Here is a 20,352-nt window from a genome sequence, read left to right on the forward strand (position 1 = left end):
AGTCAGCCTTTTAAAAATGCACTTCCAGGTACCAGTCAGAGTGTGCAAAATAACCTGACACATCAGGGAAAAAAATACTCAGAAGATTTGCTAGGTGGAACAAGTTTGGCATTTGTACCCAAATATCTGGATGCTAAATGAGCTGAAAATATAATGTGATGCTATTAATCAACAGAAGCCGAATAGATGCTGAACAAGGAGTTAATAAATTCTGTAAGCCAAAATGATCCAGATTTTTTCCTCTTCCTTTTTATTTGTACTGCTTTTTATTTAAAAAACTCCTATGAAATTAAATGTAAAATAATACAAGATTAAGACTGACTCGTTAAAATCACAAAAATTCAGAAAAAGCTATTAATTAAAATTCCAAAAGAAATGTAACTCAGATGCGTTGCATATAGCATTTGTATTCCTTTTTTCTGATTAAATGTGTACATTGATATATTACTGTTCATAACATAGACTATATCTCAGGATCTGCAGTATAACTGAGTAAACACTGCTGTGCATTTCCGATCTTTTTGTGATTTTAACGGTGCAATCTTAAAGTTGCACTAAAGTTTTTTATTGAACTTAATATAGTTGTATCTGTTATACAACCTCACTTTCCCCTTCCTATTTCTTCGTCCTACATAATAAAGACAAGAAAGACAGAAAGCAGTAGGTTTAATAATGCATGGGATGGAGGAATAGGCAAAGATACTCAGATCCAAACTCACTATTTAGTTCAGCTCAAAACTACCACACAAACACTTGTTTTTCAAAACTCAGTTTTTCCAAACATGATTAATAGACCATAGTTTTGTCTGTATGCACATGTGAGTGTATGCAAATAGTAGGAGTTGTTACACTGGTCTCCTGCCAGTCATTTTGGGTGAAATTTACCCCTCTGCAGAGGGACAATGTAAGGCCCAGGCAACATATAAAATCCATTCAAGCCTTATTTTGTAGACATAAATTGTGTTTAGGCCTCATGCTGGCCTTCCATTTCATTCTCTGTGCACTGGCTTTCCTATAATACAAATATACTTCTCCCAAAGACTCTCTCAGCGCTAGATTCTCTTCTCCAATAAAGTCCTCCGTGGCAAAAGAGTTTGGCTCTAGAATATGTGAGGAAGTCAAAGTGGATATGGGAAATTCACCTGGCCTAAAAACTCAAAATAAAAAGACTCCCAGAAATCTAACTTTTTTACTGGTGCTTTAAAAGGTAGCAGATAAGACAAGCTATTCTGCCATACTGTGAAATGAAATATTTATATCTGTTCTGATCTCTCTTTTTCTTTATGTCTTCTTGTGCTAAAGATGATTTAAAATGTTGCTTGAAAAATCCAAAACACAAACAGTTCATGCATATGATATAATGCCAAGAATTCAGGACCCTGCCTCTCATCTAACCCACGAGCAGAAAAAATCTTCTAAAGAGAGATCATCAACCAGTTACATTGGACTAAATCTCATCATATAAACTACTGCAAAAGAACTTTAAATAGAACAAACTCTGGAAGATAACTCAGCACATCATCTGCCCTTTACAAAATAATGTATGCACCAAAAATCATGTCAGGCATCTGTTAAACCATTTTGCAAAGGAGATTTATTCTTAAGACAACATTGCATTTTACTTTGTGCAGTTAAGCAGAATCCTAAGAAAGGTTGATAGTACAGAGATACGGGCAAATAATATGTAACCAATCATTTATTTGATGTATGTTGTTTCTTTTTCTGTTTGTAAACTGTCTGTGAAACAATTGCAAACTTCAACCTAATTGATTCATTATTCGAGATTTTCAAATATCTTTAGTTAGTTATTTTTTTTCTGCATAAAGTTCAACCACCAAAATGAAAGGAAAGCTGGGGTGATTTCCTTGCTCTGATGGAGTCCCCTTTCTCTGGATCCTGTTAAATCAAGCCTTCTAGCAATGAGTTATCCCTGCAGCTTATAAAAATAATTCTAAGGGGAAATTTTATTTTTTCTTTATGGGCCAAATGGAAGGTATTTTCAAAACATTCCCTGGGGGAAGATGTACTCATTTCAAATAATATATTAGCTGAAAACTGTGCTATCCATTAATATACAAAATATAGTTTTCAGAAAGAAAATCTAACCATTTCCAGCAAAGCTGGGTTGTTTTTTTTTTTTTGGCCTTATGGGACTGTTGAGGGACTGTCTCCCTTCCTAGTTGGTTGTGGGAAAGTGTTTGTGTTTAAAATGGGAAAACACATGAATATGCTCCCCAGGGCCTCTTCCCCCTCCCTCTGCAAGTGCGTGGGTCCTGGAGCATGGAGATTTTACCACAGGCTGAAGGAGATTTTTTCCCCCCTTAAATGTATCTATTAAACTCACAGTTGTAGACAGAACTAATACCATCAAAAACAAAATTTTGTGATTCACAGGGTTTCTGGGTGAAATTCTGGCCCATTGAAGTCAGTGGGAGTTTTGCCATGACTTCAACACTGGCCAGGATTACCCTATGAGAATATACATGACTCTTTTTGCCTTTTAGCAGGAATTGTAAGGCTACACATCATATTCATTTTCAATATGTAAAGCGAGATCATAGTAAATATTTTGCATTTTAAACTGTTTCAGCTCCAAGGTCCACTTATCTTCAAAAGTCTCTTTACTATGTAAAAATAATATGTAGTTTGTTTCCTGGATATAAACGGTGTTGTTAAAGAAATTCACAAAATGTTCATTGGAGCAGGTTACCAACACTCACTATATAATCATGAGTCTCACAATATTTGTATTTCCTAAAGTCCCTATTCCTAGAGTTGTGTGATTATGGGTAGGCCTACATTAAGGTTGCCGATTTTGGTTGGACGTATTCCTGGATATTCCATCATCTGACATAATCTTTAATTAAGATCAATCTTACATTCCTGGAGACTCCAGGACAATCCTTGAGGGTTGGCAACCCCAGCTACACTGCAAAACAAACAAACAAAAAAAACCAGCAACAACCACCTGGCAGCAGAAAGTCTCAGAGCCTGGTTCAACTGTCTTGGGCTCACAGAGCTCACACTACAGTGCTAAAAATAGCAGGGTAGACGTTCCCTCTAGGGCTGGAGCCTGGCCTCTAAGATTCACTCTGTTCACATGGGTTCAGAGCTCCCTGAGCTCCAGCCCGATTGAAACGTCTACATTATTTTTAGCATCGTAGTATGAGCCCCACAAGCCTGAGTCTGTAGCCTGGGGCCCTGACACTCGCTGTCATGGGTCTTTCTTTGCAGTGAAGATGTACCCTCAGGGAGAATCTTAACTTGCTTTTTTTTTTTTTTTTAAAGGCATTTCTAGCCCTCATAGTTATGGCTCAAGAAAGAGAAGGGGGGCTGGGGATTCCAAAATATATTCATTTTAAAATCTCATGATTTTTAAGCCAATCCAATGATTTTGGGGGTGCCTGACTCATGACTTTTGAGTGCTTGTGGATGACAATAATGTAGGAACCCCTTGTTAAAAAAATTGGCAGCACACAGCTGTCAAGAAGAACGTTTTCTATAATGGGGCTGAAGATGGTTTGGTCCTATCCACACTATCAATTATACAATTTTAGCACTAACAGGATACATATTGCTGAAAACTCTTGTCAGCCATTGTTTAGTTTCTCACTGTAGAATTGACATGGGGCCTTAGTGTGCTCATGACACAATTCTGAAACGATGGTACAGCCATAACTCTCTGAAAGGAGATTAGTCTCAAACACATTTCTGACTTCATACAATTTGCCATCTCTCTAGCTCAGATGCAATTCATTTTCACGTGGTTCTTGGCCCGGTAATACATATGAGAACGTAGGTTTGAAAACAGTTCCAGGAGCAAAACCATATTCAAATCTGTTTTTCCTTACTACTTTCACAAACAGGTTAAAAATATCACAGTAGGTTAAAAAGGAATCCTTCTCGGTCACATCAAAAGTTAAAATACAACTTAAAAGCTAACCAGATCCCTCAGCGAAGGCAGCACTAGCAGACTTATGCCTCCATAAACATAAAGCAAAAGTTAATCTACTCGGCATGTTAAACTTTTGACCCACACAAACATACTTGGGGGAATAGTTTGATAACTGGAAAGATAATATTTATATCTCATCAGAGAGCAGCACAAAGTTGCATTATTTAATAAGGAAATATTTTAAGGTGCTTCACTTGCATGATCTCTCAGGGCTGGTACCTCTGTGTTAACATTTCAGTTGGCCTGCTCCCACTGAAGTCCATGGCAAAACTGCAATTGACTTCAGTGGTTCAGAATTGGGCTCAATGTTAGTTGAACTTAAACATAGGGGCATAGCCTGGTTGTAAATCAAATTTCATATAGGTTCCTTTGGAATATAAACTACTCATGAACCTGAAGAGAAGCAGTTTTGTGTAGGATGCCACTAAGGGACAAACAGGTAGTAATTTCTGAGGGTAAAACTGAGGACACTGAAGTAGGTAATTAGATATTCTTCTTTAGAGTGTTTCTCTGCAATATGACATTATAAGAAAGAAAGAAAGAAAGAAAGAAAGAAAGAAAGAAAGAAAGAAAGAAAGAAAGAAAGAAAGAAAGAAAGAAAGAAAGCCTCCACTCCACAGGAGCTCACTGTGACTTTTTTCTGTGGATTTGCTCTTCTCCAGTCCACGGGAGGGAAGGGAGGAGCATAAGGGTCACTGATACTTTTTCACATTTTCTTTTGGCTACTGAAAAAGAAGAAACAATCTCAGAACCCTGTTGACACCTACATCTCTTCTAAAACAGTGTATGCAGAGTATTAAAAATAAGCAAAACTGAAGGGCTGAGGTGGGCTGATCCATATTACAAGTCTTTTGGAACACTGAGACCTGGATAGCAGTGTTTTCACTGATTGACTGGCAGTCTGTTATGTAAGGACCACTAAATGTTCCAGAACAAGGGGGCAACAGTTGCTCTCCTAAAAGTTGTCACCTGGTAAAGAAAAACAGCAGGACAGGGCCTTCTTAAGGCCCCTGGGCAACTGGTCGAACAGCAAGAGTTCAAGTAAAACAAAGTATACTTGGGTAGTAGGCCCTATTTACATGCAATTTGGGTACCTGTGACTTATTCTGCCGAGTGTAGTCCCACCAGATAAGAAGCAGGGGTTTGTTACAGGGTCCCTGCTCTTCCAGTGAGTCAAAAATTGTTACAGTGAAGAGAATAAGCCTAGTTTTATACAACACACCCTCTACTTCCTCTGTTAATAGCTTTTTTATACTCATGTATTAATCTACAGAGTCAGAATTGCAGGCTTTTGCTGTGTTACTCACTGACACAGTTCCTTCACCACCTCCAGCCATCCCCTTTACATATTATATTTCAGTTTAATCATCACTGTTCCTTTTCCACACTTCTTCACTTCTGTTAGCAGAAATGTCCCCATTGTCCTTGGACCAGGAAAAAATGTTTGTTTAGGAAAACTGCTTAGCAACCGCTTTCCCTATTTCAAGAAGAGAGGCTATTTGCATAAAAAAGCCCCCCTGTTGGAGGCTAATGAAGATTCTGTTGAGAGCTGCTCAGTGACCACCTCTCAAAAGAAACCTCCCTTTCCTCCTGATCTCTCTGGATGGCCTTTCTTTGCAGTGTCCACTTCACTTGGAAGGCAATGCCAATTTCCCACAAGGTGCATCAGTGTTCTGCAGTAGTGATGAGCTAATTCCAGTTCCTGACTGTGGTGGAAAGGCTCAGAGAGGTTTGATCCCTCAGGAACGGATTTTATTACCACGCTGTTCCCAGATTTTTTTTCATGCTGTACAACACACAAAGTGAACAACTCTGACTGTTAACCCCCTAAATTCTGTCATTTTCCAGATTGCTAACCCAAATGAATGCTTATGGGAGTAAGTACATACATTCCTGTACAGTGTCTTTCTTTTGATATCGGTATTTATACCATGCCCATCCCCACAATTACAAAATGCTATAAGTGGTGTGCATGTAGATCTAAGTTTTCTCTGTCTGTACTCTGTCCAGGAACAGGTACCATAGGAGTCACACCTCATAGCAATCTATGTCCACATCTTTACAATGAGAAGTAAATATTGATTGAAAATTTGCTTTGAAAGACCCTGGGTGAAATCCTGGCCCTACTGAAATCAGTGCAAAACTTCCATTGTCTTCAATAAGCAGAATATGAAAACAACTCCCTCTCCTATAAACTAATGTGCAGCAAGTTTTGGTTTGTGGTGAGAAGATTTCTGATCCAAGGCATAGTCCTGTCAGATGCTGAGGGCTTAAATAGGAGTGAAGGCCTTCCAGCACCCCCAAGGAGGTGCTGAGGACCTCCCAGGATCCGGCTCCTATTTACTGGCAGCAGGCAGACTTTCTGATCAGGATTTTCCAAGCCTCTCCAGCTCTAGGGTTCACAGAACTAATTTCAGGTTGTGAATCATTGCTTTGCTCCAATTTAGACCTATGTGTGTGCTTTTGTTTTTTTAAGGCTGATTTAATTTTGTAAATGCGTTTTTTAAAAAGATACTCTAAGTAAATGGACATCTGTGCTAAGAATCCCCCAAAAGATAAGTTGACACAGGTGGATGTCCTACACACAGTATACATACAGGGTCTGATTCTTCTCTTATTTGTGTCAATTGGCTGTAGTTTCATTGAATGCTGTGGTATTACACTGGTGCAAAACAGAACTGATCAAAACCGGAATCTATGTCCCTTGGGAAATTCTGATTTTGACATTTGTTTTCAAACAAAATTGGAACAAAAAGTAGAAATATCAAAACTTATAGTGGAAGAAAAAAGTTCCAAAATTTTTCAATTTGGGAATGTCACAATGTTTTGACATATTTGATCAAAACAAAATTCTTTTACATTTCCAAACATTATATAAACATTTTGCTTGGGTTGAGCTAACATTAGTCTCTGTACTTGCCCGCAGTGCCTCACTGGAATTGTAGTTTGGGTTTATCATGCCTCCCCCCTTTCCTGGCTACCCTATATCTCCCAAGACTGCTGTCTCTGCATAGCTGAGTCACTGTGGTGCCTCATGGACAACCATCTCTAGTGTAAACCTAGTGTACAGGGAGATTTTCAAAGACACAGAGGGCAGTTAGGCACCCAACTCCAATGGAAAATCAAATACCTGGAAGCAGAATCAGGCCCACTGTATTTGCCACAATTACTTTAGAATTTTATGTTTATTACTCAGCCCTATATTTCACCCTATTTTTCTCTCTGCCGTCCCTCAACTTTTTTTTTAAGAGTCCTTAAGCAAAATATAAGCCCGTAAAGTTAGAGTTTGATTCAAATTTTCAAGTTCATAATGAGCTAGTGGTCTAAGAATTAAGCAAAACAAATTTGTTCATCATGATTTTTAAAAAACTTTCATTTGATGATCTATTTTTTCTAAACCAGGGGCCAAATGCATCCCTGAAGTGAAGTGAAGATAATGGAATTGTCCAGTGAAGACAATGGAATTACACCAAGGATGGATTTTGCTCTACCTGCCTAAACTGTGCCCACAAAATGCATGTTTGTCTGTGCACAAAAACCACTTTGTGCACACAAATGAATAACTGTGCAGGCAGGTAGCACTCAGACACAACACTCCCTATTACATTTGCAGTGGGTCATTTTATGTGCATTTTGCATGTGCCATTTTATGACTGGTTTTGAAAATGTGATGTGTCTTCTAAAATACTGCATATATATCATAATTACTCATTCAAAATCAGTTGTGTATCGTATCAGCCTCACAGATGTCTGTCTATGGTTTCTCTTCCTTTTTAAATCAAAGGAATTGTGTGATAGAGTTCTTAAGCTCCTGAAATGACAAGTCACCAACATCATGAAATCCAAAACCCAGATCTCTCAAAATACAATAGGTCAAACTCAGATGATCAACACAAGCCCAGACAGAGATGAGTTTATTATTGTGTTCTCTTACTTTAGCATCCATAATATCTCCGTACATGGAGGATATATGTACTGTAATGGCCTGCCATTGTTAGATATAGCACATTAAAGGCTCTGGGCATGTGACACTCCTTCCTCTAGCCAGCTCTGTTCAGTCAGGATTACGAGGCAAAAAGAGAGAAGCTCTCTGCAAAACAGTCTTGGGCTCTCCTCCTAGGATATACTGTGTATGGTCTGTGTCAATGGAGAACAGATGGAAACAGAAATAAAAACTAAGTCTATGAACCTGTTCAACCTATGCAAAGCTGACATGTAAACCAGTATTTGAGAAATTACCACATCTGTGAATGAACAGAGATCCAAAACCAGATTCAGCCCTGGCACAAGTCAGTGCAGCTCCATGAATGGCAAGGGATCTGTGCCCAAGTGTGCCAGCTCTAAACCTGGCCACCAGGATATGACTCTACTCTGTTGTATATAAACTCCTAATAACAGTCATAGTGGTGACCTCCTGAAAGCTCACATTAATCATCTAAAATCTTCTAGGGCAAATTCTGGTCTTGGTTATACAAGTGTAAAACCAAAGTAACTATATTGACTTTAAGGGAGATACTCCAGATTTACACTAATTTAGCTGGCCCATTATTTACAGTATATAGGATTATCATCAGTTATGTGAAACCATCTGCACACTGGTGTGCATACTCCAGGGCTATCGGAGCCCTCTGTCACACTCTAGCTCTTTGCGCAATGCAATGTGTACGTTGGTCTATGACAGAGGAGCAAAGCTGAAAAGACCTTATAGGGAAGGAGATAATTTCATTTGAGCATTAGATGCTGAAATAGCAGCTAATAAAAAGCCTTCAAACTGTGACAATTCAATACACACACCTACGAAGATGCCTTGGCAAGCTGCTTGACTCACAGCTCTTTCTTGCTTTTCCTCTGTGCAGCCTCCGCCAAACTCACCCCCATGGGTAAACAGCTGTGTACTGACAGTAGGGAGGTGTCTGCCACTACTGCCATTTTCAAACAGAGAGACACTTGTCCCTGGCTGTAAACATTTGTGCTCTGTAATTGGCTAGTTACAGCTCAAATAGATATAAACCCCAACTTTGTCTTTTTTTTTAGCATCTTGCTGTCATACATTAATTCTCTTTACAAACATGCACTTTGTCCTGGAAATAGGCTTAGTGAGATCACCCTTGGGTGATTATTTTACTAGCATTATCTTTTACAAATAGTTTGCATGTTGAGTCACCAGAAAGCATATAATGGGCAGTTGCCAGGAACTGAACGCTGTACAATACTAGGATCAGGCTCATATTCTAAGGAATAACTATACATAACTGGGCCAGATTCTGGTCTCCGTTTCACCAGTTTAAAACCAGCTTAACTCCACTGACTTCAAGGGTGTTGTGCTGGATTTAGACCTATATATCTGAGATCAGAATCTGGCCCATTCTTATAGTATTTGCTAAGAATTACAGGACTTTCAAGATTAAGATGACTTGCAAAGGATTTTTTGAATGGGATTTTATTTTTTGTTGTTTTTTCTATGATGTAGAGAGTTGTTGGGTTTTTAAAATCTGTTTGATTTTTACCACAGAAATATCAGGAATGTCAAGTCTGGTCATCTTTATCATTGTGGGAGAACTTTCTTGAGGTCTCAGAAGGGTACTGAGTTCTTGCACATTAACTGAAGGGGTAGGCAGTATTTAATCTTTAACAAAGGTGTCCTATGTCCAATGTGTTCATTTACCATAGGAGTTAAACAGGAGTTAACACAAAACAAATAGATAAAGCAAAACCCCAAATAATTCTATAGTTTTATTTAAAAATCGCTCCCATTTCCATTTGCTCAGCTTTCTGAGTCGTGATATCGTTTCACTAGTTCTCCAGTCACAACTAGGCTAGACAAGACCTGAATGTCAAATGAAAAATATCAAACAAGGGGAAAAAAACAGATTTTTTTTTTCCAAAAAAGTCTTCCTGGCCCTCTTTAAACATCAAAAGAAACAAAAATGGCCCAAGCCCTGTTTTTTGGCCTTTGCAGATCACTTTTAAGTGACTCACTCAAAGTCAAGCCAGAGAAACCATGTCACCTGACAGATTTATTATTATTAAATATTATTGTTGTTGTTCTTGTTGTATTAAACACTAGATTATACTGTTAGCATGGAGCCTTTGAAGCTCCTCAGTGCTCAAGGGAGGGAGGAATTTGTGACATCCCTTTTCGAGTTTGTCTACACAGCAAAGAAAAACCTGTGGCCAGATCGGGCTTTCTGGGGTTCAGGCTGAGAGGCTGTTTTATTGCTCTGTAGATTTCCGGGCTTGGGCCAGAGCCCAGGCTATAGGACCTGCGGGGATGGGAGGGTCCTGGAGCTCAGGCTCCAGCTTGAGACTGGAAGTCTACACAGCAATGAAACAGCCCTGTGTCTTGAAACCCTGAGTTGGCTGGCACAGGCCAGCCGCGGGTTGTTCTTTGCTGTGTAGACATACCCTTAGAGTGTTGTATATACTCCACTACATGGCCAGCCAGATTAGCTGCTATGGCTTTGAATAATTTCTGATCCTTCCCACCCTTTTTTGGGCAGGTGCTCCTGAGAAAGCATGAACAATTCAGTAACAGCTCCTATGCTCTTTTGAACATGGGTCTGCAGTTCTGACTTGCTCTTTAGTGGGCGTGCAGGTGGGGAAGAGAAGTTCTTACTTCATTCCCTATGCCTTGTATGGTTGCATAAGGGCTAATCACAATCTAGCCTTTAATATTTTATTGATAGATGCCCAAATGAGGAACAAGGCCTGTCTGTGTACTGTGCTGTACAAGTACATATAAAGACAGAGGGTGAAATTCTGATCTCAGCGAAGTCAATGACATAACGCCTATGCTCAATGGATCTCAATGCAGTAAGGATTTCACCAGAGTCACTGTATCAATCCTGCAAATCTCTGATTAGGTTGGAATGGCATTATATTTAAAACAAATCCATGTTAGCTTATTCCTGAAACTGTGAGAAGCTGACCTTCCTTGCTTATTTTCTTGTTTATAATAAATAAAACAAAAAAGTATATTAAATGTAAGTATAGAGCAGGTACCTGCAAACTTGAAGTGGATGCATAAAATAGTTTGAAATAGTATCTCTGAGTACAGGAATGAATACGCAGAAAAGTGATTGTAACCATGATCCAATGTCACTACAGCATGTCACAGAGTAGTGCGGATGAGTCAAATGGATGTCAGAAAGAAAAACAGGAAACCCCAAGTCTTAAGGGATGAGAGCGTGAGCAACAAAAAATAGACATCAGCAAAATAAATAAAAGCCCCCAACCATTGTGAAATACAGACTCTTTCAAATCAATGCAAGGACGTGCTGCCATAAATGGAATGTAATTCTGCAGAGTGTCAGCAGAGCTCTTTAAAGCAGGTGACAAACTAATTGCTTGTTAGTCGTCCTATTTTGACTTGGGTGGGTGACGGCACTAGGGAGGAAAAGCCATTGCAATTTCATTGTGTCCTCAGGCTCATTTGGTCTGGCTTTAGAAAACTATTGCAGTTTCATTACACGTTAGCGTTTGTACTAGCGAATTAAATTATCTTGCTCCCCCCCACTCCACCAAGATTCCTGACAGACCCCGATTAATAAATAAATAAATAAAGGCCTGTGCAGCCAATGCCACACTGCACACACACTAGCCAGTAGCTAACCGTTATTTCTCTCCACAGTCATCTCTGCAGTATCTCTGTATGACTGCACTGACACAGTGCAGAAGGCCATTAGCAATCTGACAGTGTGCAAGGGCTAAGGACCATCGTCATTTAACTAAACAAACATAAAACAATCCTCTCTGATCAAACCTAGAATCTCAGTTGACTGACCAATTGTCTCAGAGTAATACCCACTTGTGTGGATTTTGGCAAGCGCCAAATCATTCCTTGCTGTGCATTTTGGAGCAGTATAAATCCCTCCAGTTCGCTGTCGATATAACTGTCAAGCGCAGGGGAAGAATCATCTCCCTACTTCTAATTAAACTTTAACTGTTAAAAAGACTTACCTGACTATAAACAGAGGTCAGAGGCACCCCAACGTCATCTACGGCAGCGTCACTATCCATCCCCGCCACTGCCATAATTCTTTGGGCAGCCCTCTGGCAAATCACTACTGACCTGATCCTTTCAAGACCCCATTATGACTAGCCCCCCCATGTCTCTGGGCAGGGCTGGCCAGAATCTTATTGGGGAACGTAGTCCCTGATCCTTACTAGCAGTGCCAGACGTGCTACCACAGTCTGAAAGGTGAGGTGAGAGGCAGGCCATGACCCTGTTCCTCTTCTGCATTTGCCCACAGACTGCTGGGTGTGGAGCAGTGGAGCTTCTTCTCAGTGTGCAGAAGGAATGACTGCCCAAGCTCAAGGGCAACATCTGTGTGTCCCACCCTAAGCTGATGTAAATTGGCATAGCTCATCGACATCAACAGGGCCATGCTGCTTTATACCAGCTGAGGATCCGGCCCATAGGCAGAATCTCTCCCTACCCTATCCCCCATTCGTTCTGCTGCCATCAACATTTTGTCTGCCCTTTCAGTCACTCATCCCTCTCCACAGACTTACTTTCCCTCCTCATTCATTCCATACCCACATTTATTATTGCACAACTCACTCTTTTACTTTCACTTTTCCTCCTGACTCATCCAGAATTCCTCCTGTTAACTCCAATTGCTATGTGGCCTGTGCTCTCTGCAGGCCTGGGGCCATCCAGGGTGGGATCTTGCCCTTTGTGTAAACTCCCATTTACTTCAGTGGGAGTTTTGCCTGAGTACAGATATGGCAAGAATATGCACTGTGGGTCAAATTCAGACGTAGTGTAAGTGTGCAAAACTCTATCAAAGTCAATAAAGTTCCACCTACTTGTGCCAAGTCTGGATTTGCCCCATTTGAGGTTGATGGCATTAGATCCATGTTTCCAACCCTTTCCCATCTGCCCTTCTGCAGCTTGGAATCATCAATTTTTGTTCAAGAGCAAGTGTAAAACAAAGGTACTTATAATGAAAAATGGCATTGAAAATATAGTACACCTTCTAGTTAAGATTGTCGACATGCTTTACAAACATACCTTATCAAGATTCACAATGGTTCTGTAAGGTAAATAAGTTCACTTATACCAATTTTACAGATGGGGTGATCCGAAGCACAGAGTGGTGATTTGCCTGAGTCACAGTAAGTAGTGTTGATATTTTAGATGTAAATAAGAACCTCCACAAATCCTGATTCTCAATCCCCTGCTGTAATCCTCTCTGATATAAAAAAAATACAGTAGAACCCTGTTTATCCAACTTTCCATTATCCGGCTCTCCATAGTAACTGAACATCCAGTGCATACATGTCCAGAAGCAGGCGATCTTTCCTCTGGCCGCTAGACAGCACTACAGCCTCGCACTTTCCCATTTTCCGGATTATCTGAATTTTTGATCATCTGATCTGGCCCTGGTCCCAATTGGATCTGATAAACAGGGCTCTGCTGTATAGCCAACAACCACTACAGTACATGTTTTTTCAAGTTTTGAAATGATGTCATACTTATATTACAATGTTCAAATAGCTTGAAATAGCAGATTCCCAAAGACAAAATGTGACAGGAATCTGGTTCATATGTTTACTAAACGCTAGGTTTCACGCACTGAAAAAAGGAAGAAATAAACAACAAAAACAAAAAGATTTGTGGTTCTCAGCTGTTAATTAAAACAACTCAGTAAATATAAATACTACACAGTATTTCCTGTGTGTAGCCTGCCCTGCCCCGCCCCACTCATATGTAAAAACAGTCTCTTCTCAGGCCTCTCACAAACAACTGTGCAGAATCAGCTCTGTCCTCTTATGGAATCAGCAGCTAAATTAAGGTGGAGATGACAGAGATATTTATCACATAACACCAATACTGATCATTAAAGTATACAGTACATTTTATCCATAAGGCTTTCAAAGTCCTTTGCAAATTTGAAAAATTAAACTCTTGAGATAAATTCTGACTCCCGTGTATGTCAATGAAAATCATCTTGGACAGCGTATGGACATATATACCAGGATTGCTTTGCCCGCCACTGAAGTGCAACCATCATCAGAGTGAAACAAAGCAAACACAATCAGTTTAAGACAGGAAATACTTATCGTCAGCTATGAGGCATTTCTTTTTGGATGCTGAGCATATCACCAGTAAAGGGTTCTGCCTTAGTCTTTGTCTCTTTCTGACTGAAATAATTTTCATAGGTACAGTGCTGTTGCCTACAGGTTATATCCATTCAAGCAATCCACCAGTCTTAGACATTTGTAAGAACACATTTTTATAATACCTAAGTGTTGGGCCAAATTTGACCAACTATCATCCCTTTAAAGATACCCTTTCTTTTTTGCAGACTAGTAAACTTGCCAAATTTCTGACCTCTGAAGGATTTTTTAAACCTTTTTAATAAGAAAACTAAAGCAGGCATACATAAACAAAAGGACTCTCCATCAGCTCTTGCCAGGAGCTTCCAAATTTACCAAACTTTAAAACTCAGATTCACCGTCCATATCCAATTCTTTAAGGGTCCAGGATGTGCGAATAATCCAGTTTAAAAGTGGCATCAGTATGAGCAATGTGATAAGATGACTGAACAAGACCTCAGTTACTCCTGAAAGTGACAGTTCACTTACCCTATAGTAATCAGTACTGTACACGTCTCTGGACATTCCAAAATCTCCAATCTTCACCAGCAAGTTCTCACCAACCAGGCAATTCCGGGTGGCAAGATCACGATGCACAAAGTGTTGTGATGCCAAGTAAACCATGCCGGATGCAATCTGCTGGGCAATATGCAACATCTGGGACTGGGTCAGCTCAGCTAGAAGGTTGCCTTCTGCCATCAGTACTGCATCTGGTCCATGTGCCCTGCATTGAGCACACAAAATTACGGGCTCATGAAATAAGAGGTCACTTATAAACTTGAGTGACTGTGGAGTTGGCATTAGGGAATCTGAAAATGTAATAGTGGCTTATTTAAAGGTGATGGGCTAAAGTCATGTGTGGTAGGAATGAATTTGTCTCAGTGTTTTTTTCCTTCCCTGTTTTTTCTTTCTTTCAGGGTGAGGAGGAGAGGTGGTTGAATATATTGCTCATGAAAGTAAGGAAATGGGACTAATAACATTACATCCCATCCTAATCTGCTATGCCCCTGCTGTTCCAGCACAGGGGCCTTTCCTGGGCAAAGGCTGCCAGTTATTCTAAATGTATGGCAGCAGGAGAACATCAAAGACAGGATTTATACTTAGGTCTCTAGAGGTGAAAGGCCACTGCAGTAACATCATTTTGCTTCCCTCTTTCTAAAGCCTAATATCCCCTTCCACAGGGAGATGGGACATGACGCACGTGTTTTTATTATAATTATTATTATTATCATTTAATTTAAGGTGAGAGAGCTAACTTTACTCTGGGGAACACAAAAAAGAAATAAGAGGAATGATTTCAGATTTTCACACTTAATTTACCATCCACATGAAGTAGTTCCACCAATCCCAGGTGCCTTTTGTTGACTTTCCCATGGGTGGTGAATCCCACCTGATGCACAGGGGACAGTTCACAAAACTCATTCCAGTTGGCACAGCCATGCCAGATCAGAAAGCTGGGTTTCTTTCACTGGTTCTAGGTTAGCTTTGAAGTACAGCAAATCCTTAGCACAAACTGATCAGCCCATTCACATGAGAAATTACAAAGCTCTTTGGGGCAGGGATCATGCCCTTGATAGCTCGTTGTGGCACAACCAAATATACATATATATATAATTTCTCTGTTGTAATTACTGACACTGTTTTAGGGCAAGCTTTACTCGCCATTCCCTAACAGTGAATTAAGGCAAGACTAAAGAGGTCAGTGGGCCCTGATCATTCCCCACCCTGATGTGTTTCAACATTCTGAATACCCTTCCTCCAATCTGCCCCATTATTTTATTCCACAGCAGCACCTTCCCTCCACATATGTAGGTTTGACCTTCCAAATGGGCCAACTTCTCCCCTCACTCCTCTTTTTTTTTAAACAACCCTCCCCTACTCAGTGATTTGATTTCCCATAGACCCCATTCCTCACCCCAAACAAACGCTCTGGATCAATATGGGTTATGTTTAGCCTTAATTCATCCTTGGGAGGAGGGTATAGGAGCTTGGAAAAGGTTTGCAAATTAATCAAAATCCCCAAAATCAAATTATGATACTACCTACCAGAAGTATGATATAAAAATTGCTGGGAGGGAGAAAAACTTCACAGGTGAAGTGACAGATCTGGGAGCTAAATGAAGGAAGGTTTGTTACATTCCTGGGACTGCAGCTGGCACTACAGAAAAGCTAGCTGCACATGTTTTGCCATGGAGCATGGACAGCTGTGCAACTGGTGGCAGTTAAAGGAGTAAAGGCAGGATGTGAAATCCCAGGCTAAAACCCAAATGTGAATTCATAATGAAAAGTACGGTACATCCTCATCACACAGATTTTTAATAGGCCTCCTCATGAAGGAAGCTGCAGATCTTTACTAATTTAGAAAATTATTTGCCTTTCACCACATATTTCTTTTCTAATTAAACTTCTGCATTTTTTAAATGTTGAACCCATCTTGCTTATCTTCCTAGTTAATCATGAAATCCTTATCTCCAGCAATGCACAGCTGTAAGAGACAGTAGCATAGACTCCGCCTGATCTACATCATCCCTCCTATGCCACAACGGTACACACAGGGAAGCTTTTGACCTTCAGGATGCGGTCCTAGTCCTGAAACACGACATTATGCTGCAGGAAGCAGCTAATACTCAGTTTGGTCGTACATTGGTTAAACTCTGGATTCAGTTTCCCCTGACGGCCTTGGGTGGCGCTGCAGGGTAAGAAATAGATGCTCTTTTACAGACTGATTACAACTAACCTTTCATCTGCAGTACAAGCTGTAACACATGTGAGAGGAATGACAAATTTAAGTTCAGATTAACCAGCTTGTCCCAACGTAATCATTTTATGTTCTAAATACGTCTTATTAATAAAACCGCCCCAATGTAGCACATATACTATCTGCTAAGCTGTATTACTTAAGATATTTCAAAACCAGAGTGCAGGAGTCATAAAACAATATCTAATCAGCAAATACATAAACAAATACATAAATATTTCAAATGATGACTAATAAGCAGCTACAATTCCAGCTTGTTTTAATGTTGAAATTTTACAAACAGGCAGACAAGACTGGCATCATTTGCAGAGTGGAGGTGGCGTCAATGTCTCAGAAGAAGAGGTTATAGACAGGGTGGGGATAGGCAATGAAGGGCCATAAAAGTGAAGCAAGTAGCTTGCATATCTCCCCCAGAGAAAAAAATCTGATTTATAGTTCATATAGCCAGTTTAACTGTGGAACCAAAGGCTCCCAGGGCACTTTATACACTGGGGAAACCCTGTCAGATTTACCAGGGCTATCCCAACAGGGAAATGTGGGCAAGCTGCTGTGGTGGAAGGAGGCAGGATGGTAACATAGCGTCTATGCAGATGGCACTGGCTCCAGTAGATCCCTGGAACTGGTAGGTTCAGAAGGCCTAATCGGACACCCTCACCCTTCTGGTGGAACAAGGTGCTGGAAACTATCAGGAAGACTTTGCAGAATTTGCTGTCCCCTATGCAAATGTTTTCACTTAAGAGCAAATTCTGTGCTTGTTTATTATTATGTGGGGCAGCATGTACTAGTGTACAGAGTACATGCACAAGGCCAACAGATTCTTGGGCTGGCCCATGAGTTATTTTTGGCAGCACCTATTAATTTATGATAGCAGCTCTACATAGTAAAGAGTTGATTTCAATCTTTGATACCCAGATGCACATCACTGCATATCCTTACAAATCTGCACACTGTGAGGCAAATCAAGAACGAGCAATATTACTCTACCATACTAGATCATTAGTATTATCTAATGCTTCCTTTGTGACAACACACAGGATTCAGCAATTGGCCCCTAATGGAACAATCCTTATTCATAACTGTATTGTTATAGATAAAGGGTAAAATTTGCAAAAGCACTGAAATGAGTTATGGGTCAGATTTGCAAAGGTATTTAGGTGCCTAAAGATGCAGACAGGCACCAAGTGGGATTTCAAAAGCACCTCTGTGCACCATTAGGAGCTCATCTGCATCTTCATACACACCTAAATACCTTTGAAAGCTTGTCCTTGTGGGCCTAAGTCGCATTACACTTAATGGACTAAATCACTTTTGAAACGGGAACGTAGGATCCTAAGTCACTTAGAGAGAGACCTGGGTGTTTTGATTGATCACAGGGTGACTATGAGTCACCAATGTGATCCAAACATGCATCCGGCAAGGCATTTCCAGTAGAGATACAGAGGTATTAATGCCATGGTGCAAGGCATTGGTAAGACCTCCTCTGGAATACTGCGTACAATTCTGGTCACCCATTTTCAAGAACGATTCAGTTAAACTGTAACAGGTGCAGGGAAGAGCTATTAGGATGATCAGGAAAATGGAGGGCCCATCTTATGAGAGGAGACAGGAAGAGCTTGGCTTGTTTAGTCTAGCAAAACAAAGGCTGAGAAGGGATATGATTACTCTCTATAAATACATCGGTGGTGGGAGGTAAACACCAGGAAGCGTGAAGAGCTATTTAACTTAAAGGTCAATGTTGGCACAAGAACAAATGGGTATAAATTGGGCATGAACAAATTCAGGCTGGAAATTAGAAGAAAGTTTCTAACCATCAGAGGAGTGAAATTCTGGAACAGCCTCCCACTTAGGAGTTGTGAGGGCAAACAACTTAATTACTTTTAATAGAGAGGTGGACAAATTTATGAGTGGAATTGTATGATTGGGTTGCTTGTGATGGCGGGTAGCAGGGCTCAACAGTCCCAGGGCTCCCTTCTGGTTTATGCCTTACATTTCTAAAAGCTCATTCTTCCTGGCTTAAACTGGTCACCTGACAGGGTCAGGAAGGGATTTCATTCACACACACACCCCCAATGTATTCTGGAATATTTTGGGGGGGTTATCTCCTTTCTCTGCAGCATCAGAGATGGCCACAGCTGGAGATGGGACACTGGATCGGGAGGGCCAGTCCTCTGAGTCAGCACAGAGCATTTTCTCATCAGGTGTTTGGTTGCCTGGTTTTTGCACCCATACTCAGCGTGTAACTGATTGCTATATGTGGTGTTGGGAAGGAATTTTCTCCGAGGTCAGACTGGAAGTGATCTTGAAGGTTTTCACCTTCCTCTGCAGCATGGAGTGTGGGTCACTTGCCGGTATTAGCTGGGTATATTAATCAATTCCCTTTCATTGCAGAGGCCTTGGGCATTGTTGCACCTCAGTCACACCTATTTTCTGCCTGGGGCACATAATAGTTTAGTCTCCTGGTGGCCCCTTTATGGCCTTAAACTCTATAACTCTATACATTTGAAACACAAAATATTCTTTCTTGTGTCCCCACCCTTGCCCTCTCCTCCAGCCCCATACTGTGTAGTTAAGAATCAAGGGCAACAAAGAGCAACAGAATGACCTTTTCCAATTTTGAAAAACTTAATCAAGCTTAGGGTGACCTTGCTGGTTAGGATGAGATTCTTGTTTCTTAAAGGGACATTCATAGCTCATTGTGAAATATAGTCGCTGTTTATAAACTGGTGGATATGCAGAGAGTAGCAGCAGAATACAAAGTATGGTACTAAAATCATGTAAATGTTAAAAATGGTTATTATACTCTTCAAAATAAAAGAAATAGTTTGTTTACTGTAACTGAGTTTCACATTCTCAGTTCTACCATCCTCTCCTCGGACCCAACTTAAACCGGTGTAAAGGCACTGAAGCCTTTAGGTCTATATTTGAGTCATAACATCTATCCAGGAACACAAACATAAATAATAAATTCCAGAGATAGGCTGAATGTATGGATCTAGTTCTAGATTAGGTTTGCACTGGGTTTGAGGTTTGCATTTGAGTTTAAATCAGGGATAATCTTTAAGGTCTGATTTCTGATTCAACAGCACCAAATTCTTGTGAGCTGTTCTCACGAGATTTCAGGCCCAAGAGGTAGAAATTTCATGAAAAAACGCTGTTGCAAATGTCTATTATCTTGTAAGATTTCGCCTACATCCAGTGTGGAACTCTCTAATCAAGAAACAAACCCAAACCCAATTCCTGGATCTAATCTGAAACAGAGCCATAAAATAGCTGTGGATTTTGGGAATAAACTTTCCTCTCTCTTGAAATTCTTGTAATTTTTTTCCATCTCAGATGTGGATCTGAGATTTCAGTTTTGGCTCATCTTTTATAAATTAAGAAATTACATGATGTGATTCTCTACCCTACACTATAAGTCACAAGTACAGTAAAGAGTGATTTTTTTGAAATGTACTACTGACTGTCTTTTGTTCCTTAGATCTTTTATGCTCCAATACAAGAGATTTATTTTTGGAGTTTAATGTTTTCTTTCTGT

The 20,352-nt window shown here is 40.2% G+C and overlaps 1 protein-coding gene across 2 annotated transcripts in view; it reads right to left on the reverse strand.

The window, feature by feature from the left end:
- The window catches only part of NTRK2 (neurotrophic receptor tyrosine kinase 2), a 275,952-nt gene that overhangs the window by 40,179 nt on the left and 215,421 nt on the right, over nt 1–20,352 (reverse strand). For both annotated transcript variants that reach the window (XM_084628250.1, XM_084628249.1), the window contains exon 16: nt 14,549–14,783. In XM_084628250.1, coding sequence (XP_084484376.1) covers nt 14,549–14,783 — 235 coding nt within the window. The remainder of the gene's footprint in view (nt 1–14,548; nt 14,784–20,352) is intronic.

This window comes from Lepidochelys olivacea (assembly GCF_965140295.1).
Source record: "Lepidochelys olivacea isolate rLepOli2 genome assembly, chromosome: 5".
NCBI lineage: Eukaryota > Metazoa > Chordata > Testudines > Cheloniidae > Lepidochelys > Lepidochelys olivacea.